The 23996-nt window shown below is 37.7% G+C and overlaps 1 protein-coding gene across 1 annotated transcript; it reads left to right on the top strand.

Annotated features, from left to right (window-relative positions):
- Positions 1-742: 742 nt before the first annotated feature.
- On the top strand, positions 743-17751 carry LOC108433008 (wee1-like protein kinase). The gene is made up of 10 exons (XM_017707222.2): positions 743-1086; positions 3890-4080; positions 6760-6817; positions 9404-9573; positions 10259-10527; positions 10615-10701; positions 14230-14315; positions 14414-14584; positions 14692-14837; positions 16155-17751. Exons 1-10 carry the CDS (start codon positions 781-783, stop codon positions 16300-16302), a joined length of 1632 nt encoding a protein of 543 aa, XP_017562711.1. The 5' UTR covers positions 743-780; the 3' UTR covers positions 16303-17751.
- Positions 17752-23996: the final 6245 nt, after the last annotated feature.

Below are 23996 nucleotides of genomic sequence, written 5' to 3'. Positions count from 1 at the left end.
TTCAGTAGTACTTTTAATGTTTAGAGGTATAAAAGATAGTAAAAACAGGACACTAAGCATGCACTCATACCTTAAACAGGTAGCTCTATGATAAACTGGTATGACCTAATAATACATGTAATGCACACCATTCAGTAATACAATTATGTGATTAGTGATAATGGAATGTTTAATTGCTCCCTATGATTAGATTAAGTCAAAGAATGACAATATGCTAGTGGATATTGTGTATATAACTATGAATTATTATTTTAATATTAATATTTTATAGTTCATTAATATTTAACTCTACCTTTTTATTTTAGCTCTCTGTGTAAGGTAACTGAGATTTGATCAAAGAAAACAGTGCAGTTTAGGGGTGGAGGTGCTACATTTACACTTGGTGGAAAGAAAAATGAAATTTATCTTATGCTCAAGACCGGCACCATTTTTTTACAGTATGTCTCTGAGGGTGAATGAGTAGTCAGTAGATTCAGTGGTTTATAGCGGAATTCCACCAATTCAGTGGTTGGGATCTGAATGATACAATCAAAACCAAATGAATAAAACTTTCTTATTTTGCCTACAAGGACAATCAACATCCTATTGGATCGCAGCGATGACGCACACAGTCCCGCCCCCTGGAGCAGCCTATTAAAGCTCTGCCGCCGATGTCTCGAATTCAGAGAACTCGCTCTGATTGGCTCGTTCAGCCAATAATTATCCAGTGACTGGCTGAACGGAGGTGACGAGCTCAGCTCTTCACAGCAGAGACGCTTCAGTTTCACAGACGTGACAAGGATGAGACGCGTTCGCTGGCGGTTGGACTGCGGCTCCAGTGATGAAGAGGAGGGAGCAGAAGGTCTGGACTACAGCGACCCGAACCGCGAACCCTGTGAGAGCTGCAGAGTCTCAGAAGAAGCGGAACCGTTTCTGCTCTCCCCAAAAACACCATGTGTGACGGAGCGCACGCCCACCAAACTGTGCCGAACTCCTGTCACTCTCAGCCAGAGACCACCAGGCTTTCCTGCACTGCACTGTCCCACCCCCCTCAGGAGCTTAAGAGAAATGAGACCGCAAAAGTCTGCAAGGTCATCGTCTAGCCGGGTAATTACAGTGTTATAAACATCTTATATCTGCCTATATCTTCTGTTGTGTTGCATGATAACAAGCCATGCACCGTTTTTATTTAAATGGTATGTCCCTGAGAGTGAATACGTTGTCAGTAGATTCAAAGGGGAATCCCACCAATTTTACCAAAATTTCTTTCTCTAGAATCTAGTGTTTGGGATGTAACCAGTCTTTCCGACTGGTTTGATGTGAAATGATTGGTTGTAGAGAAGCAGTTTGTTTACAGTGGTGGTGATGGGAACCAGGGGTCCCAATATCTACAAACGCAAATATAGCCATTTTATTTACCATCCAGGACCACCAGTGAACCTACATGTGTCTTCTGAGTTTTATATGGAATGTTGATGGTAAAATAGTGATAGATCTGACCATAATTTTCTTTTATAAACATCGTAACCTTGTATCTCCATTTTTTGTCGATTTTAAGTTTTTGACATCATTTGAAAATGCATTTTGGTCTTTACATTGTGTCTAAATTCCATGAAGATGGACCAACAGAAATGGCCAAAAATGACTTGGAAAAAACTCTGGTTCCATTGACTTAGATTGAAAGTAATGTACGCTTTTACCTTCTCCTGTAAAGTTACCATTTTGGAGATGGAATGTTTTATTCCAAGAACAGCGATATACATCTTCTGTTGTTGTGTTACATGATAATGTCATACATACATAAACAGATATGTGACATATTATCAGGGTTCTTTAGTAAAGGCAATGGTTCTATTAGAACAATGAGTTCTGTATAGAACCATTTGTGCTCTTAAACAGATCTTTGCATGCTGTAATGGTTCTTCAGAGCGATGAAGATGTTGTGTATATAGTTCTATACTGCACCAAAAAGCGTTCTTTTTCTTGCAAGCGTGACATCATAGCAATAGTAGAACCTGCTTTGGTGCTATTTTTGCACAGCAAACTGGTTTTTCCTATTCATGATGAATATCGCTGTTGTCGGGAGAAAACCTTGCATCTTTTTCAGTTTTTGACATAATTTGAAAAAGCCTGTTACCCTTTACATTGTCTGTGAATTTCATGATGAATGGACTACAAGAACTGAGACAAAATGACTTGGAAAAAATTGTGCTTCCATTGACTTACATTAAAAGTTGTAGGTTTTTCCCTTCTCCTGTAAAGTTACCATTTTGGAGATACAAGGTTTTCTTCAGACAACAGTGATATGTTGTAGATGGTTCTGTATCGAACCTTTTTAAAAAATGGTTCTATACGGCACCAAAAAGGGTACTTTTTTCTTGCAAGCTTGATGTTATAAAAACAGCAGAACCCCATTTTGGTGCTGTTTTTGCATGGTGAAATGGTTCTTCAGTTTGATTGAGAAAATGTTGTTCATGGTTAAGTGTAGAACCTGTTTAAAATTGGTTCTAGATAGCACCAGAACACATTCTTCTACGTTATTCTGTATTGAACCTTTTAGAAAATGGTTCTGTACTGCACCAAAAAGAGTTCTTCTTTTCTTGCAGGCTTAACGTCATAGCAATAGCAGAACCCGTTTTGGTGCTATTTTTGCATAGTGAAATGGTTCATTTAGATTAATAGAGAATAGAGAAAATGTTGTTCATGGTTCTGTGTAGAACCTTTTTTAAAATGGTTCTAGATAGCACAAAAACACATTCTACTGCATAATTCTGTATCGAACCTTTTAAAAATGCTTCTATACTGCACCAAAAAGGGCTCTTGTTTTGTTGCAAGCTTGACACTATAACAATAGCAGAACCCGATTTGGTGCTATTTTTTGCATAGTGAAATGGTTCTTCAGTTTAATGGAGAATGCGTTATAGATGGTTCTGTGTAGAACCTTTTTAAACTGGCTCTAGAAAGCGCTAAACCGCATTTTTCTACACTGTTAAAAATGTTTTTTTAAGGGTTCTTTAGTGCAGCATTTCATGCATAAATCATTCTTTGCATGGTGGATTTGTTCTTCAAATAGACAGGGAATGTGTTGTATATGGTTCTACATAGAACCTATTTGGAAGTGGTTCTGTATAGCACCAAAACATTTTTTGTCTATTGTCAGTGACATCTATTGTAGATGTCAAGCTTGTAACAACAGAAGAACCCTTGTTTGAGCTGAATAGAATAATTTTCAAAAGGTTCTAAATAGAACCATTTACAGTATATTGTCCATCAATCTAAAGGACAATTTCACCGTGCAAATAAACCTTGAAGAGCCTTCTTTTTAAAGAGTGTATTGTTACAAGCTTGACACTGTACCAATAGAAGAACTTTTTGGTGTGACATAGAACCACTTTCAAAAAGATTCTGTATAGAAACACATACAATATATTCTCCATCTATCTGAAGAACAATTTCACCATGCAAAGAACCCTTTAAGCATTCCAATTGTTCTATACAGAACTCATGGTCCCAATTATCCTCCCGGAGATGGATGGCCTACCTTCTCCATTTAAGCAAAGTCGCTATTCCTCCACATTGACAGGAGCCATCTGATTTAAGATGCCCTCTGGCCACCTCCTGTTGGAGGTTTACCAAGCATGGCAGACTGGGATGAGAAACCAAGGTCATCCCAGGATTGCATCTCCATGTTGGCCTGGAAGCAGCTCTGGTTCTCCAAGAACAAGCTGGAGGAAATTGTGGGATACAGGGTCGTCTGGGCTTCTCTGTCTTCCCCATTGCAACTATGACTCTAGCTGGATCAAGTGGGTCAGGAAAATGAAGATGAAGGTTCTAAATAAAACTGCTGCCTTTACCAGAGAGTCCTTGAAGAACCATGTTTTTAAGTGTGTATCTTATTTTCTCTCCTTAGCGCCTTGTGTTTGAACTCCAGTCTGAGAGAGATGGCCTTCAAACTTCAGTCACTTCAGCTCATCCACCTAAATCAAAGCTGAAGAGGAGACAAGCTCCACTCATCAATATAAACCCATTCACCCCCAACTCACTGCTCGTCCAGAAGGAGACCTCAAAGAGGAACAACTGCAAGAGAGTCTACGGGAATGAGTAAGACAACGGCTTATGTGGTTTATTTTACAGTCTTTAAGTCTATTAAATACACTCCACACTCTTAAAATGATGGCTCTTCAAGGGTTCTTTGGCAAAGTAAATGGTTCTATATAGAACCGTGAACACTCAGAAAACCTTTTGCATGATTAATGGGTTCTTTGCATCAGCTTCAGATTGATGGAAAGTATGCATAAATGAGCTATAGATGGTTTTACGTAGAACCTTTTTGAAAACGGTTCTATGTAGCACCAAAAAAGTGTTCTTCTGTTGTTAAAAGCTTGGCATCCGAACAATAGAAGAACCATTTTGGTTGCTATTTTCAAAAGGGTTCTATATAGAAGCATCTACAGCACATTTTCCATCAATCTTTCATGATGCAAAGAACACATTAATCATGCAAAAGGTTGTTTGAGTGTTCATGGTTCTGTATAGAACCATTTACTTTGCCACTTCTGTAAGGAAGCTTTTAGAGACTTAAACATTTTGGATGTCTACGCTCCTAAAAAGGTGGTTCCGTAAGAGTATGTTAGCAAAGACATTAGGTTCTTCTATTGACAAGCTTGACACTGTAACAATAGAAGAACCCTTTTTGATGCTACATAGAACCCTTTTCAAAAAGGATTCCATATAGAACTACCTACAACACTTTGGTATCAGTCTGAACAACCATTTCACCATGCAATAATAAATGAACCCTTTTGGGTGCTATACAGGATCTTCCTCAAAAAGGTTCTATGTAGAACCATCTACAGCACATTCTCCATCAGTCTGAAAAGAATCCTTTAATCACGCAAAAGGTTCTTTGAGTGCTCATGGCTCTATGCAGAACCGTTTTTACCTTGTCAAAGAACCCTTGAAGAACCATCATTTTCAAGAGTGTAAATGATAGTTCTTCAAGAGTTCTTTCGTAAACAGAAAGGTTCTGTTTAGAACTGTGACTTCTGTACTGTTTCATGCTTAAATGCTTCTTTGCATGGTGAAATGATGATTCAGGTTGATAGAGAACGTGTTATTTATGGTTCTGTATAGAATCTTTTTGAAAATGATTCTATAAAAAGTTTATAAAACCAGAGCTGGCAAAAATGTAATATCACAATACTTCCGGAAATTTTCACAATACATGATATGTTGCAATATTTCTTTTTTCAGACATCTGATTAGTTGGACCAGAGAAAGAATAATCAGTAGTGCTCCACTTTTATTCAATATGTTGCACTAAATCTAGATAAATGGGACTACAAGTACTGACGATATCTACAATATATTCAGAAAAGCGTATTGTATCACGAATCAATTTCGCCTATCACAACAATATATACTGTTTTTATTGCCCAGCCCTATACAGAACAATATAAAATGCATTCCCCATCAGTGCCTAGAACCATTTCACCATGGAACAAACATCATAAGTATAAAATTGTTCCATATAATAGAGCCAATAGAGCCATTCTCTTGGCTAAAGAACCCTTAAAGAACCATCTTTTTAAAGTGTGTAGTGTCATGGCTATAAATGTGCAGTTTTGGTGTTGGGCAATATATTGTCTATATGCCATTATTGGTTTCACACAACAATATAGATGTTATGTTCTATTGATAGATGATGACAGATTACTGTGTGTGCTTCACTTTAAATTGTTTGCAATGGACCAAAATACATACAAACATGTAAAAGAGTAAGTCCTGTATGGTTTCTGCTTGGAAAATAGGTTTAGGTAATCTGACTGTAAGACGTTCTTATATATTATAGTTCTTAGGAGCATGACTTCATTTATTTTTTAACTCAACCTTCAACATGATCTGAAATTTTGATCAATACCACACAGCACCAGCAGCCACATGGCCAGGCTTGTGTCTGTAAACAACAATATTGCATTGCTTAATTATATGAAAACACAGACGAGGTTTTACACAGGCTGTTGAAAAGGTTTCTTGAGTCTGTTATTGTAGTCTGAATCAAGGAAACAAGCCAGACACACATGGATGGACGAAGTACACAAACCATCTACTTGAGTTAAAGCAGAGACACCCAAGGTAAAATATTACTCCAGCAAAAGTAGAAGTTCCTCCCTTTAGACCTCCACTTGAGTAAAAGTACTAAAGTATTTGCCTTCAAATGTACTTAAGTATCACAAGTAAAGGTACTAAAAGATTAATTAACTTAATTCAACTTAGTTACAAGTTTAAGTTTAATAAAAACTGGCTATAAACTCAGGATCACAAATGATTTGCTTTACTATATTGATCTGTTGGTCTCTGTTCATAAACATAAACCAGCCCAAACTATTTTACAACCCCAATTCCAATGAAGTTGGGACGTTGTGTAAAACATAAATAAAAACAGAATACAATGATTTGCAAATCCTTTTCAAACTATATTCAATTGAATACACTACAGAGACAAGATATTTAATGTTCAAACGGATAAACTTTATTGTCACACAAAAAAGTAAGATATTAGACTTTGAAATGTAGTGGAGGGAAAGTAAAAAGTCAGCCAAAATGGAAAAACATCAGTACAGATACATGAAAGAACGACTTAAGTACAGAAACTGATTACATTTACTTCTGTACTGTCCACCACTGGGTAAAACCCACGTCACAGGATCTCTGAGCTCTGAGGTCCAATGTTCCTCCTCTGACTGCCTGATTGTTCAAATGTGTTTTTTTTCTTTACAGCTTAAGTGAGGACTCTAGTGAAGCAGAATTTGAAGATGAATTCATTCTTCCATTAAAGGTAAATGATTCACACAAATATTGTTTGTATTTAAAACATTTCTGCATAATTCAGTTGCTGGAATGCAAACAAAGTCATTCTGAGTGGTCTGATGCGACAACGCACTGAAAAGCCATTTAACCCATCAAATTTCATTGCAGTGGTGATGATAGGAACCATTGTCTATACCATACATATATCGTTGTTGTTGGAAGAAAACCTTGTATCTCCAAAATGGTAGCTTTACAGGAGAAGGAAAAAACCTGCTTTACTCTTAATGTAAGTCAATAGAACCAGGTGTCTTTTCAAGCCATTTTGTGTCCTTTCTTTTTATCCATTCATGATGAAATTTACACTCAATATAAAGGGTAACAGGCATTCTCAAATTAAGTCAAAAGCTGAAAAATGTCAGAAATGGAGATACAAGCTTATACATATTATATACACCATTTCTATTATTAATATTCTAAAATGACCAGTAAAGCATCTTCTGAGTTTTTATATGTTAATAATGGTAAAATAGTGGCAAATCTGAAAAAAAGTTGATTCTACTATTCAATTTGATTTATAATGCCTTACATGTACCTCACCACAATGAATGTATTTTAATAAAGTAGTTTTTAGGCTAAAAATTTCCTCAGAACTATTGAAACAGTGTCTGAGACATCAGGCAGCATTTTCATAATCACTTCTTGTAGACAATTTCTGTAAGGTAGCTTTTAGAGGCTTAAACATTTTGGATGTTCACTCCTAAAAAACGTGGTTCTTTAAGGGTGTGTTAGCAAAGACATTGTCTTCTGTTCACAAGCTTGACACTAATAATAGGAGAACCCTTTTTGATGCTATATAGAACCCTTTTCAAAAAAGATTCTATATAGAACTACCTACAGCACATTTGCTATCAGTCTGAACAACCATTTCACCATGCAATAATAAAAGAACCCTTTTGGGTGCTATACAGAATCTTTCGCAAGAGGGTTCTACATAGAACTATCTACAGCACATTCTCCATCAATCTGAAAAGAATCCTTTAATAATGCAAAAGGTTCTTTGAGTGCTTATGACTCTATGCAGAACCGTGTACCTCGTCAAAGAACCCTTGAAGAACCATCATTTTCAAGAGTGTAAATGATAGTTCTTCAAGAGTTCTTTCGTAAACAGAACGGTTCTATTTAGAACTATGATTTCCATAGAGAACCATTTCATGCTTAAATGGTTTTTGCATGGTGAAATGATTATTTAGGATAATAGAGAACGTGTTGTTTATGGTTCTATATAGAATCTTTTTTAATGATGTGATGTAGCAATAGAAGAGACCTTTTTGGTACAATATGGAAACATTTTCAAAAAGGTTCTCTATAAAACTAGAGTCTGCACTCTTAAAAGGTGGTTCCGTAAGGGTGTGTTAGCGAAGACATTAGGTTGTTCTATTGACATGCTTGGCATTGTGACAATAGGAGAACTCTTGTTGGTGCTATACAGAACCCTTTTCAAGAAGATTCTATATAGAACTACCTACATGTCATGCATTCTGCTAGTCCTCAGACTGACAAGAACTGCATTCCTCAGAATCCACTGGGGAATCAAGAGGCAGAGTTACTTCCCTCACACATGCAATCAGACTCGAACTCTCATACCCAGATTTCACAGCGAAGTCACATGACTCCAGAACGGTCCTCATCATACTTTCACTGTTCACCTGAGTACTAATAATGTTTAGCTGTGTATCATGACTAAGATAAGTTAGTATATAAGCCCAGGCTTTCTTACAGCATGTAATTGATGTTCTTATCCAGAGCTACATACAATCTCATCATTTTACACAGGGAGGTGAAGGTAGTGTTAGGAGTCTTGCCCAAGGACTCTTATTGGTATAGTGTATGGTGGTTACCCAGGCAGGGGGATTGAACCCCAGTCTACAGCATAGCAGGCAGAGGTGTTACCCACTACACCAACCAACCGCTATTTAGCAAGTAGTAGTTGCGAGGTATTGCTTTCCCTGTGAAACTACAGAGTGTTTTCCTGATCTTAATCTTGTTCTTTGACTTCTGTTTTTGGATTTGCCCTTTTGTACTTTTGCCTGGTTTGTTAGATTTATGTTTTTGACCGATTGCTTGTCTTGTGGTCTGTTATGGTCTCCATTCTTACTTTGCTGTGCTTACTGGAACTGACCCATGCCTGTTTCCTGACTACGCTATACATCCCTAGTATTCTACTAGTAAAGTTTGACTTGTTTTTTCAATCCACAAGCATCTGCTTTCTGGTCACACATTACACTACAACACATTCTCTGTCAGTCTGAACCACCACTTCAACACTTTCATCATGCAAAGGATCCTGTGTACATGGACGTTTACAGAGTTACTGTCATTACCATAGAACCCCTGAAGAACCTTCCTTTTTAAACGTGTAGTTCCTGTCACCACCGCTGTAAACAATTCTGACTCATTTTGTTTCTCTAGACTGGAGCATTTCACACCAAACCACTTTGAATAATTGTTTACACCTTAATGATTTAATTATTAAAAAAACAGTGGTGTCCCCCCTCTATTGTCATGAAATTTTTGTATCCCACTATGTTAACAAACTCTCCTTTACCGTTTGCAGAGAAAGACTACTGTTGGGTGTCACTTGTCTCGCTATGCATCTGAATTCCATGAGCTGGAGCAGATTGGCTCTGGAGAGTTTGGAACCGTGTTTAAGTGTGTGAAAAGACTTGACGGGTGTATCTACGCCATCAAGCGCTCCAAGAAACGCTTGGCAGGTTCTGTGGAAGAGTAAGTAAGACTTCAGTAATACTTAATTACTTAAAATGGTATGATTAGCATAGCAGGAAGATTTGTTTTTGACAGATGTCATTTTTCAGCATTTAAAAACTTGACGGTCGTCACAATTTTTTAATGAGTTACTGACTGTAATACTTGCTGTATATCATAATCATTATTGCATTGTATAAGATTTAGTGACACCTAGCAGTGAGGTTGCAGATGGCATTTAACAGCACACCCCTCCCACACCCCTCCCTCTTCAAGCGTGTAGTAGAACCTGTTTTTGCTTTGCTTTTCCTTGGTCTTAAGTATTAAGTCTGATCCTCCATTTGTCAAAATTTGGGTGTTCAAACTTCTCACAACATGAATTGTTCAGCCAGAACCACCAGGTGGGAGATTGAACCTCAGTTACCTGCTACACTATACCAACAGTTGGTATAGTACGTTATATTCCATTTCTGCTGGTAGATCCCCATAAATCTCACACACTGCACCTTTAAAGGAATCATTTGACCAAACATGTTATCATGGCTTATGATGAAAGGAAGGTAGTTGTCATGATACCATTGATTTGATGCTAAATGGTAGCTATGCAGTTTCATTCACTGTCAGCAACATTAAAATTATTGACTGAACTATTCCTGTAACTTTGATAAACAGAAACTAATGGTTTGAAATGTGGCTCTTCAACCAGGCAGGCTGCTTTGCGAGAGGTGTATGCTCATGCAGTGTTGGGACAGCACCCCCATGTGGTGAGATATTATTCTGCATGGTCAGAGGATGAGCACATGCTGATACAGAATGAGTTCTGTAATGGTGGCACACTCTCAGACCTCATCACAGAGAACGAGAGAAGGCTAAAACTTCTCTCTGAAGTTCGTCTGAAAGATCTGCTTCTGCAAGTCTCCCGGGGTCTGAAGTACATCCATTCTGCTTCCCTTGTTCATATGGATATCAAACCAAGTAAGTGTTATAGATTTGGTCTGGTGGTTGTCAGAATAAAACACTATCATGATATATAACTAACTGTATTGTCCTTTCTGTTCACAGGTAGTATATTTATATCTCGAAGAACAGTGGTCCATGACATACATGTGGATGGTGATGGAACAGATGCAGACGTTATATACAAAATAGGTGCGTAACAGAATTTCTGTCTGTTTTTTAAGGAACCTGGGTGTACTGATGTTATTAGATCTTAATTCCAGCAGAATAACAAAATAACAGATTTTTTAACTGGCCATCAGACAAAACTTACTATTATATAGGCATAACATTATGACCACCTCCTTGCTTCTATGCTCATTGGCCATTTGGTTGCTGGTTCGATCCCCAGAGCTGACAGCACATGACTGAGGTGTCCTTGAGCAAGACAACTAACCCCCAACTGCTCCCCAGGCACTGCAGATTGGGCTGCTCACTGCTCCAGGCAAGTGTGCTCACTGCCCCCTAGTGTGTGTGTGCGCACTCCACAGTCCTGCTGGAGTTCAATGAAAGAATGATCATTTGTTGCTATGTCAACATTACTATATATATATATATATAGTAATGTTAATATCACAACAAATGATCATTCTTTCATTCTGTTTCACATGCCATTTAATTTAATTTTTTATTGCTTCATTCAAAAGTGTGGGCAATATAAAATACTGCATTTGATGAAAGGCTATACAAAAAGAACTACACAAATATTTTAACTCCTCTTGGAAAGAATAAAATCATGAATTGAACTGCATCCTTCTGTCTGGTAGATTAAATGGATGTCTAGAAGAAACATTGTCTAGAAGAAAAGTGTCAGTGCACCAGTTTGGCAGTATTTTGGTTTTCAGTTAAACAAACCCAGATAAACCCAGGACATTATGTGATGTCTCTGTAGAATATATATATATATATAGAATTATTAAGCAAGTCTTAGTTTTGAGGATTATTTTTATTAATGACCAACTACAGTGCTCTCAGTTAATCCAAAATGTTAATAAACCTCAAACATGAATGTTTAAGAAAAATAAAGCGATGTTTTGGCTTTCTTAGGAGAATATCTATATGTGCACAATTATTGGGCAACTATTATTGCGCAGAATTATTACGCAGCTAAATGAAAAACATTTTCCCAACTCACTTTTTTATTTTCATCTGTTCAAGTGAGAATTATAAACAAACAACTCAAAGCTTTCCAATGAACATTTCTGAGAAATAAAAAAAAAAATTGTGATCAATATAGCCACCCTTCTTTTCAATAACAGTGATAAGCCTTCCATTCATGGAGTCTGTCAGTTTCTTGATCTGTTGACGATCAACTTTTTGTGCAGCAGCCACCACAGCCTCCCAGACCCTGTTCAGAGAGGTGTCCTGTTTTCCTTCACTGTAAATCTCCCGTTTAAGAATTGCCCACAAGTTCTCAGTTGGGTTCAGGTCAGGTGAGGAAGGGGGCCACGTCATAAGTTTTTCATATTTAATGCCTTTACTGGCGAGCCATGCAGAGGAGTACTTGGGGACATGTGATGGAGCATGTCCTGCATAAAAATCATTGTCTTTTTGAAAGATGCAGATTCTTCCTGGACCACTGCTTAAAGAAAGTGTCTTCTAATAACTGTCAGTAGGCTTTGGAGTTGATTTTGAGCCCATCTTCAACACAAAAAGGTCCAACCAGCTCATCTTTAATAATACCAGCCCATACCAGTACCCCACCTCCACCTTGCTGGCGTCTGACTCGAAGTGGAGCTCTGTGCCCGTTACTGATCCAGCCACGGGCCCATCCATCTGGTCCATCAAGAGTCACTCTCATTTCATCGGTCCATAAAACCTTTGAAAAATCTGTCTTCAGATTCTTCTTGGACCAGTCTAGACACTTCAGCTTATGTGTCTTGTTCAGTGGTGGTCGGGTTTCAGCCTTCCTTACCTTGGCCACGTCTCTGAGCGCTGAACATCTTGTACTACTTGTACTTCTCTAGCTAGGTTGCAGTTCTGGAAGAACTGGAAGATAATGGGTTCCTGGTAGCTTCACGCTTGATTCTTCTCAAATCCTTGGCAGTTAATTTTGCGTCTTTTTTTTCTCAGCACATTTCTTGTGACCCTGTTGACTATATGCAACAAAATGTTTGATGGTTCTGTGCTCACGCCCCAATATCTTCAATATCTCCCCCCGAGAGACTTTTGGTCATTTTTGACTTTTCAGAGTCAGTTCAATCTCTTTTTAGGCCCATTTTGCCTGAAGAAAAAAGCTGCCTAATAATTATGCACACCTTGATATAGGGTGTTGACCTCCTTAGGCCACAGTTTATCTAGCTTGGAGTTAGAAAATATGCCTAAAAATGATAATATGGTCAAAATACTCACTTGCCTAATAATTGTGCACACAGTGTAGTTATCTTTATAAATAATTAAAGGGCCCATATCATGGAAAACTGAATTTTCCATGCTTTTTTGATATGAAATAGCTAAATGTAGAATGTAAACACCTTCAAAGTTGCAAAAGCATGGCATTCCCAAGTCCATACAGTCCGTATATGGAAAGCATGCTACAAAAACAGCCCATTTTAAATTCACTGTCACAAGAACCAATGCATTTACATGTATCCACCTATTCAGGCTACAGTAGTTTAGCTCTGCACATTCTTGCTGAAGCTATAACGAATGCTTCAGGCCCGACTGTGTTTGAATGAGGCTTAATGCAGGGCAGCCACTTAGAACAGAGCTTATTTACATAAATCAGTCGCACAGGCACTGTAACAGCCTTTTGAAGTCTGAGGGACAGGAGGTTAGAAACTAAAAGAAATTTTTATGGTGCCACACTGATATCTGTAAGATAGCTCCTCAAGGGAAACAAAAAAATATAGAAATTCTATTATTGGTATCGCAGGAAGGTTTTAGCAGTTGCCATTTTTCAGTTTGTGACAGCTTGATAGTCGTTACAGATTGTTAGCATGTTAATAAGTGTAATATCTGCTGTATGTCATGATCATTTAAAGGATTAGTTTGAATTAAGAGCTTGAATTATGGACATATTAAATTAACTAGTAGCCACCAATTACCATGATGCTATTGACATGCTCAAAAGAAAAGATACAGCAGAAATGTAGGAAATTGTCCCTTTAATTAATATTAGCAATAATTATATGGTATAATGTTTTAATTATATTACCATCAGTAAAAATCACTGTAAAGCTCACATGTGGTACTTTGTAAACGAAATGGACCATGTGGACCATGATATCATGATAGTTGTGCAGAAAGTGAATTTGTCTAAATTGACATTATCACTCCTATAGAAGCCGCATTGATCTCCTCAAAATAGACCCTTTAAAACAACCCTTAGATAGTAACGTCTTATTAAATATGCAACAGCCATAACGCTCACCAAGACAAAAAGAACTGAGAACTGAGAGAACCGCTAGCAGTGCCTAGAATCAGAACCAAGCATTTACATCTTATGCTAATTTATTTTTTATTGCTTCATACACAGCTGTATTTACTTTGTCTTATATACAGTATGTAACATTTTGAACTGTGTATGAAATGCACTATATAAATAAATGTATTAGAAGGTCTTGAAGCCTTTGTATACCACAATCTAGCTGTTTTGATCTTCCTGTAAATTAGTTGGAGCTCTGTAAATAAGTATATTGCGATTATTTATGTCTAACATTAAATCTTTTTCTCCCTTAGGGGATCTTGGTCATGTAACGCATGCAAGCAGTCCAAGAGTGGAAGAGGGTGACACCAGCTTTTTAGCAAATGAGATCTTGCAGGAGGTAAATGCTCAAACCTTATGGCTCTTATTTGTTGTCATTGACCTTTCTAATGTAGCCTATTGTTGTCATTTGAAGTACCTAACATGCTGGTCTTTCAGGATTATGGGAATCTACCCAAGGCAGACATTTTTGCCCTGGCACTCACAGTGGTGAGTGCCTCGGGGGTCAAAGCACTGCCGAAAAATGGGGAAGTGTGGCACACTATATGCAGAGGGCAGCTCCCCTACATACCTCAAGTGCTTTCACCAGAGTTTCAACATTTGCTGAAGGTTTGTTGACTTAAGGTTCTCTTCGCTAGGCATCAGTACTTATACATTTATCATTTGTGAGTATACACACAACTAACAAATGGCTGTTTGATTTCTGTTTATTGTAGCTGATGATACATCCTGATCCAGCCTGCAGACCATCGGCATCAGCCCTCACCAAACACCGTGTTCTATTATTCACCTCCAAACTGAGCATAGACTCACTGCAGGAGCAGCTGAAAGCGGAGAAATTCAAAAATGCACTTTTGCTGAAGTAAGTGATAAAGAAACTTTCACAATATACAATACTAAGTATGATATTTCATTTTTCTAAAGTTTGCTAATTTTAAACTTTTGCCAAATTGATGGAATTGACTGAATTAGCTATTTGAAAAAGTGCAATTTTCAAATCTCAATTCTGTTTTGGTAGAGGTATCTCATCTAAACTATGCAATGTTTTTTCTTTAATAGCGTTAAAGAATGTATTTTGATGGAAACCTGATTTACAAAAGTATAAGCGAACTGCAGTTTATACTGTAGATGAGAGAGCAAAAAAGAGCAATTTTTTTTACTGTGGTTTTTGTAACCAGTTGTACATGTTTTTTTTTATTTGAGGAAAGCAGTTGTACTTCAAAATACACTGCTCAAAAAAATAAAGGGAACACTCAAATAACACATCCTAGATCTGAATGAATGAAATATTCTCATTGAATACTTTGTTCTGTACAAAGCTGAACGTGCTGACAACAAAATCACACAAAAATCAATGGAAATCAAATTTATTAACCAATGGAGGCCTGTATTTGGAGTCACACACAAAATTAAAGTGGAAAAACACACTACAGGCTGATCCAACTTTGATGTGATGTCCTTAAAACAAGTCAAAATGAGGCTCAGTATTGTGTGTGGCCTCCACGTGCCTGTATGACCTCCCTACAATGCCTGGGCATGCTCCTGATGGTGGCGGATGGTCTCCTGAGGGATCTCCTTCCAGACCTGGACTAAAGCATCCGCCAACTCCTGCACAGTCTGTGGTGCAACGTGGCGTTGGTGTATGGAGCGTATGTTTTATGTTGAATTTGCCCACACAGTCTTTTACAGAGGGGTGAACCCCTCCTCATCTTTACTTTTAAAACACTCTGGGATTCTCTTTTCATAGCTACTTAAGTTACTGACCTGTTGCTAAATTTATTTAGTTGTGAGATGTTTCACCAGAAGTTTTTTGGAATATTAGCTTTTGTTCCTGTCCTGACTTTTCTGAAACATGTTGCTGACATCAAATTCAAAATAGGCATTAATTAAAAAAAAAACAAAAACAGAAATTTCTCAGTTTCAAAATTTGATATGTTGTCATTGTATAATATGTAATTTGGGAAATATACTCAGTAAACCACACTGACCACTTTAACCATGTACTTCAGTTATTGCAATAAACAAACAATAAAAGACTATTCAATTGTTAATTGTTAATTTTTTATGTGGTTTATAAGCTAAAATGTCTTGAATGTGACAGGCCTTATTTTTGTTACTGTAGTATATTCACGTTGATTTACTATGGACCTCTGCTCACTTTGATTCTGTGATTATTTAGGGAGCTGAAGGAAGTCCAGCTGGCCACAGCAGCTGCACAGGAGAACGCCCATAATGCTGCTTCTTGCACCACTGGACGCAGCTGCAACAGACTGTCCACACATGCTGGGAAAAAGATGACCCGCTCACTCAGCTTAACCATGTTTTGATGCTCAGTTCTACTTTTTGTCTATGCTGCTGGACTTCGAGAAGGTGTGAAATATTCACGAGACCACTTAGCAGTACACTGTGAAACACTGGGGTAACACCTCAGGCTGTCTGCCAGAACAGCTGCAACTTGCTGAACCATGGAGAGAGTTAACCACAACACACATCAAAGCTGGCTTTTAAAACATCACTTTCTGTTCAGAACCAATAAGTATGCACAGTTTTGTAATTGTGAACTAAAGTAATCTATGCAGTATAGGTTGGAAGCTTGAATAATTAACATGCAGAAAACTTCAATAAACCTCTCAGTGGCTGTGAGACATGCAAAGATTTTTGCCAGTCCGACTGAATACATTCCGAATACATAGATAGAAGTGTTTATGCCCACCCTATTAAACAGTCTGATGGCATTTTTTACATGCGCACTACAAATAATCCGATCCAAAATGACACAAATGCGTGGAGAACCACTTAGTGTGGGCGTTAGCTTGACAGCGAACATCACGCGAGGTCCAGTCAGAGTGAGATGAGCAGCAGTGAGCAGTGCTTGTGTTTTTAATTACTTTAAAATCATGTCAGACTCAGTAAAACTTCCTTCTCATGTCCTTTTTAAAGAAGGCCGAGAGGAAGACGTCATGTTCTGAGACACATAAGATGGACATCTGTCCCACCGCCGTCGTTTAAAGATCAGAGCATAAACTTTGTCTCTGCAGATCAGTTTCTGCTCCACCATGTTGAACTTTATAAACTTTCACTATGACGCAATGCAGAATGCGCAGAATGTACTTCCGTGTTCCAATAGAGAATATAATTGGGTACAGGCGTTTACGTGGAAATTGTTCTTCCATTTATCAGATTATTTACAGGATTACCCACCTCGTTCAAGCGCATAGAAATTGTATTCCGAATGGCCTCAATCAGACTATTCAGACTGAGGTGTTTACATGGACGTATTCTATTCCGATTGAGCTATTAATCGGATTATTAACAGATTATTAAGATGCATGTAAACATGGCTACTGTGGCTTTGTTGTTAATGTACTTGGCCTAGCTGTTTATGCTGTCTCTTAGAAGCTGTTATTTAATTAGTTTAGTTTATTTATTTAGTTTTAAACATTTCATTTGGATTTGAATGGAATATTTGAAAGGCATTTACACCTTTTGAGGTGTGCTTCGTTGGCTAAAACATCTTCATATTTAACATGGAACATTACTAATTCTTACTGTTAATGTGTAAGTTTTTTTTCTTGAAGAATTACATTCATATAATTATATAATTTTAGATATGTATTATCTAGTTTCATTACATAGCCTGTAAAGGATGGGCACTACAGAACAAAGAAGGGCAGTGAAACCACTTTGAAGGCAGTGATACAGTTGCTGTACAATGTTCTGCTGAATGGGGGTTATTTTTATTGCACAGCCTCCTGATATTAAAAAGCACCTACATATCCCGTGTTGTGTTGGATTGTTTTGATTCTCTGTTTTCTGCTTTTTTTAATCAAATATTTCTGTCATTTTTGCACACAAGTTGCCAAATCCAAATAAAATTATATTACTACCTCATGAAATATGAAAGCAAAATATATAATATTTCTCATGCAAAATGCTTGAGAAATAATTCCCTTTCAGGGGAATCCACTTTTCTGGATTTCTGCATAACTCACTATTTTAAGTCAGAGCACATATATAAATATAGTGGTTTGATCTGAAATTTCAGAGAAACGCATCATTAGTGATAGGAACCATGTCTACAACACAAACTCAACCATTTTATCTGCTACACAAAATGACCAGTCAATCCACACGTCTTCGGCGTTTTTATCTATAGTGTTGATGAATTAGTGGTACATCAAAACAATTTGCCTGCTATTTTGCCTTGTATGTACTTCTCTAACATGAAGGGGTTTCAAACAGATTTTAATGCCAAACCTTCATATCAAAACTACTCGAAAACAATGTCTCACGCGTCAGGCAGCACATTCAATAACCATTTTGTGTAATAACTTTCTTTATAGTAAGTTTAAGACAGACACTTCAGACATCTTGTGCCGATCACCACCACAAAAATTAAGACTTGGTAAGTTTCTCTACACTTCATTTCACTTGCATTTCATGTCAAACCGCTCTGGAGCTCTTGTTTGCGATGTAACCATTTGATTAAGCAGACCTTTAGTAAAGTGGTGGGATTTCCCCTGAATTGAGAAGTGCTCTTATTTTAAATGTGGTTTTCAGCTAGTTGATTTGCATTAACGGTTGAAGATAATTTATAGATTTTGACCTAGACAACCTTTTCTGAAATTGTAATAACTTGTTTATATCATAATCATTATGTAAAACGTGGAATAAACATGAACTCTGATATGTTTAGTTTTTTTATTTAATTGGTTGCTGTTTTCTCACAGTCAGTCTGTGAGATATACAGTGGCTCCAAAAAGTATTTGAACTCTCCACGTTTAAACATCGGTAAAATGACTTCCGCTGATTTTTTCAAATCATTCAAATTCATTCGCAGAGATATAAACTAAGTCTGAGTCATCTGATGTGAAATTATACATTCTAGAGAAACTTGCTCTCTCAGATGTCTTTACAGTGGTGGTGATAGGAACCGATTGTGTATGTCAGTCTGCCCTGCAATGGACTGGCGACCTGTCCAGGATGTAACCTGCTTTCTGCCCGATGACTGCTGGGAGGGGCTCCAGCGTCCCCCCCACGACACTGAGGGTGAAGCGGCTTAGAAAATGTGTGTGTGTGAGATAGGAACCGGGGGTCATAATGTCTATAACACAATTATTTACTATCCAAAATGACTTAAACCTACACATGTCTTCTCTCCTACACGTGTTTAACAGTATAATAATGGTACATCTGGGCAGAATTTTCTCTATTTTACCTGCATGGACCACTCTGGATTTTCATAAGTTTGTTTTAGGCCAAAAGCAACTTTGTGAGGGAACTTTTAGAGGGATTAAACACTCCAGACATCTGGATCCTATCACCACCACTGAACAGTTCTGGTTTGGTAAGTTTCTGTAAAACAGGGGTATTTAAAATAAGTAAGGTCCAGTTAGAGAAAATTTCCTCAAGCAAAGATCCGGAAAATCATAAGGTCTAACTTATTGAGGGCAAATCCGGGTTCATGGTCAAGACAGTCCAGGTTCAAAAAGCCGACACTGATAGATTGTGGTTCAGACATGACAAACAGCCAAATGCAACAAACCAAGCAAACTACATGATGAGCAAACAACGACCAGCGAAAACAAAGGGCAAACACAGGGCTTAAATACACAGGGATAATGAGGGACAGGTGCAAACAATCAGTTGGAGTTACAAAACCAAAACAAAAGCACATGGACAGGACTGGGAGGGGCCAATCATGACACATATACTGTTTACTAAAGCAGCCTAGTAGGTATATCAACATTGTATACAGTCAACAACTGAATATCAAATTAAATACAGTTCAGTCACATTTCAACAATAATTATTGTCAGTTTTCTCTTCTTAGAGCACACATGAAAATCTGGCTCACTTTCTTCTCTGACTGCTGTTTCTCGGCCCGTCCTTCCCCTGTGTGTGTCACTCATTCTAGTGCTCATCGTAATGCACAGATCTGATTGGCTGAGTAGCCTCACGTGTGATATTTACAATGCATGTGATTGGTCTGGGAGTTTCCCTGGCCGCTAAAGCTAATGTAAAGTCTAGAAAAGCTACACTGATTAAAATAGTATCACCCCATCAAAATGAAATAATTCCCCATAGTTTATCAGTTTTAGATTCAGGTTTGGATTCGCATCACAGTCTGCCTATTAGTGACCTCTGCTCTTAATGATCTTGTTTTTTGTAGAAAATTTTAAGATATCAGGCGAATTCTTCTTTAAACCTTTTGTTGCCCTCTTTATAAAATGTTTAACATAAAGCTATTTGTTTCGGTTTTCATACTTTGTTAGAATTTGGTGGCATTGCCTATTAATTTTTTAATTCAAATCTAATGCTTGGGGTTGCCTTCCACAAGCACCTCTCAATAATTTACCAAATTTTTTGCCCATTCCTCCTTTCACTCAGTTCAGTTCGCAAATTTTCTATGGGATTTAGGTCAGGGCTTTGTGATGGCCTCTCCAGTATTTTCGCTCTGTTGTCTTTCAGCTATATTGTCACATCTTTGGAGGAATGCTTAGAGCCACTGTGCTGCTGGAAGGCCTAGTTGTAACCACTTTTTAACTTTCTTTAACTTTCCATCTTGAGGTGTTGCTTCAGTATTTGTGGACAGTCCTCCTTCCTCATGATACCATCTGCGTTTTAAAGTGCACAAGTTCGTATTCCAGCAAAAAAAAGAAAAAAGAAACACAGCTTGATGCTGCCACCCCAAGCTTCACAGTTGGGAGGATGTTCTTTGAACTAAAAGCCTCACCTTTTTTCCTGCATACCCAGAGCTGATTATCATAGCAAAACAGTACAACTTTTGTTACATCTGACCTGAGAACACTCAAAGGCAGTCAGTTTCATATACGTTAACTTCAGACCCACTGGAAATCTGATATAGTGCATTAAAGCTGAAATGTATCTCTCTAATCGACTGTGCTTTAAAATGACCTCTAATGTAAACAGAGCATATGCCCTAACTGACCTGCCAAATGAAATTCATCGCAATGGGAAAAGTGTAGATACTGAGTTTGCATGTCTTTAACGTAGATGTTTTTGGACTCAACTGTACTTAAAGAATACTGCTCTGTAGCAGGAGTATAAGATGAGGGGCCTGAGAAAATAACATGTCCTCATTTATTCCATTTTATTTTGTCATTTATGCACATTTATGTATGTATTCAAGGCCTATTTATTTGTGGTGGATTGTGTTGAGTCTCTGAGTGGCTTTGGGCCATGTGACATGATATACCCTAGATATGAAGATGTCTGAAGTTTAACTAGGAACTTATGGGCTGAAGAAAAAAGCTCCCCTTGGTCTGAAAGATGAACTGTGCTTATATAAAAAATGGTGAACTGCCTTTAGACCTCTTAGACCAATCAGAAGCGACCAAACCCCAAGCACTGTGTACATGACAACACAACCGCAACTAACTGGCAGTCTGATGCACAACATTCAGTGTACAGGCCTCAAAGCAGTGAATTTCTTAGTCCACTTGGTCAAAAAACCAGACCTGGACATTACTTTATAGAAAATAAGCTCAATTTACACTACAATTTATCCCACATATGAAAAATACATGCCCATGTACAAGTTGATACTCCTAAGGCAAGTATCTACCCTCACTAGCTTCTAACAATAACCTAAATGTTTATGTTATAACACCTATTTGAATAGCAGTCTGTCCTAACCCATCACCTAAATATGAAAGTTATGTAGATTCTTATGGACCCCTGCTGCGCAGCAAACATATTTTAATAAAATACATGCAGGAAAGAAATGATGCATATGAAGTATCAAAAGCATGTATATTAAGCAAGGAGAAAAACTGTTTAGCTATTTTTAAATGTATATGATAAATATTCAATAATTCTCTTTCCTCTATGGACACTATCATATCAAAGTTAAAAGATTTGTTTGTGCTGTGCAACTTCACAGCTTTGAAAAAGTTACTATTACACTAAGAAGGTTAAATAATAATTAGAAAAGTGTGTTTCCTAAAGAAAACACAAAGTGCTTGTGCAGCTTAAGCTTGCTGCGATGTTGCTAGGCAGTTGCTATGGTATTCCAAGTGGCTGCTCGAACATTGCCAGGCAGTTACTATGGTATTCCTAGTGGCTGCTATGATATTGCTAGACAGTTGCTATGGTATTACAAGTGGCTGATAGGGTGTTGCTAGGTGGTTTTGATGGTATCTCAAATGGCTGCTAGGGTGTTGCTAGGCAGTTTCTATGGTATCCCTGATTGTTGAAAGGGTGTAGCTAGGTCGTTTCAGTGGTTTCCCAAATGCTTGCTCAAGTGTTACTAAGGTGTTGTTAATAGTTGCTATGATATCCCAAGTAGTTGCTGGGATTCATCGCTAGGCAACTGCTATGGTATCCGCTGTGGTTGTTAGGGTATTGCTAGGTGAATGCTATGGTATTCCAGGTGGTTGCTAAGATATTGCTAGGTTATTGCAACCATGTCCCAGGTAGTTGCCTGTGCAGGGGGTGCTATCTTTCACTTGGCTAATTGGGTGTTTGTAATGGACTTGTATCATGATAATTTAAGATGGGTACACAAACCTTTGGTCCCCATTTATTCCTATGATGGAAAAAAATCATCATTTAGTGATGATTATATGAGTCTGATCCAAAATAAATAAATAAATAAATAAATGTCCCGAACATTCCAAAGATATCCCAAAAACGGTGGGACAAGTTACCAGACAATAATAATGATAGCAATTATACTACTACTACTACTACTACTACTACTACTACTACTGCTCCTCCTACTACCACTACTACTACTACTACTACTACTACTACTACTACTACTACTACTACTACTACTACTAATAATAATAATAATACGAAGAAGAATATAGGTCAGCTAACAATAGTATATTAATAAAACTAGATGTGCATTTCCTGAAGCAACTGCAAGAGTGCTTGAAAAAAGCTGCAAGTGTGTGTTTGTGTGTGTTTGTGTGTAGGTGAACAACACTTCCTTAGGTGTGTGTGTGTGTGTGTGTGTGTGTGTGTGTGTGTGTTTGTGTGTGTGTGTGTGTGTGTCTGTGCGGTGTGTGTGAGAGGGAGAGATGTATGTGTTTGAGGGGGGATGGGGTGCTCATTCAAATTAACTCTCACTAGCTGTGCCACTGGCTGTGTTTCCGTCCCACCGCCGTCTTTTAAAGCTCAGAGTATAAAATTCGTTTCCTCTGCAGACCAGTTTCTGTTCCCGCCATGTTGAACGTTAGAAAACTTTCGCTATGACTCGCCGCTCATTCGCAGAACGTATTTACACCTTCCGCTTGGAGTGAAATCGGATTCAGGCGTTTACACGGCTATTATTCCTCGATTTAACGGATTATTTAGAGGTTTACCCACCTCATTCAATTGGATAGAAATTGTATTCCGAATGGCCTCAATCGGATTAGTCTATTCCGATTGAGGTGTTTACATGGACGTATTCTATTCCGTTTGAGCTGTTATTCGGATTATTATTTATCAGGCTGCATGCAAATGTGGCTACTCTGGCTGCAAATGTATGCAGCTCTTAGTGGAGAAGCCTTGTTTGAGTCCGATTTGCACCCTCTGAACAAACAGTCATAACTTGGGAAATGTTTATTTTTATAAACATTATATAAAAATTATATACAATAATAATTTTTATATAATGTTAATAATCATATTATAATTATTAACATTATATAAAAACATTATAAAAATGTTTATAGATGGTGTGAGATGAGAGCCTTTGAGGATTAATTTGGTGCAATATTGTGTGTATTGAGAAGAAAATGTCTTGAGTTATGACAAGTTAAACACAGAGAAAATCTTGAAATAAGCAGATTTTGAGAAATTTACATGGGAGTGAATCGGGCAGTTTTCTGTGCCTAGTGCCAAACAAATGCTCATAACTCTAAAGCTAATTGATAAAATGATTAGATAATTTGAGGTTTCAGAAAGGACGAGTTTCTCTACCATTAAAAACTGAAACGGAGTTTCTAGGTGAAAGTTGAAGGATTTTAAAGCAGATTCCCTGAGTGACAGCTGTGTCTGTGAGACT

This window comes from Pygocentrus nattereri, chromosome 15, assembly GCF_015220715.1.
Source record: "Pygocentrus nattereri isolate fPygNat1 chromosome 15, fPygNat1.pri, whole genome shotgun sequence".
In the NCBI taxonomy this organism is placed as follows: domain Eukaryota; kingdom Metazoa; phylum Chordata; class Actinopteri; order Characiformes; family Serrasalmidae; genus Pygocentrus; species Pygocentrus nattereri.
This window is presented reverse-complemented; position numbering and strand designations above follow the sequence as displayed.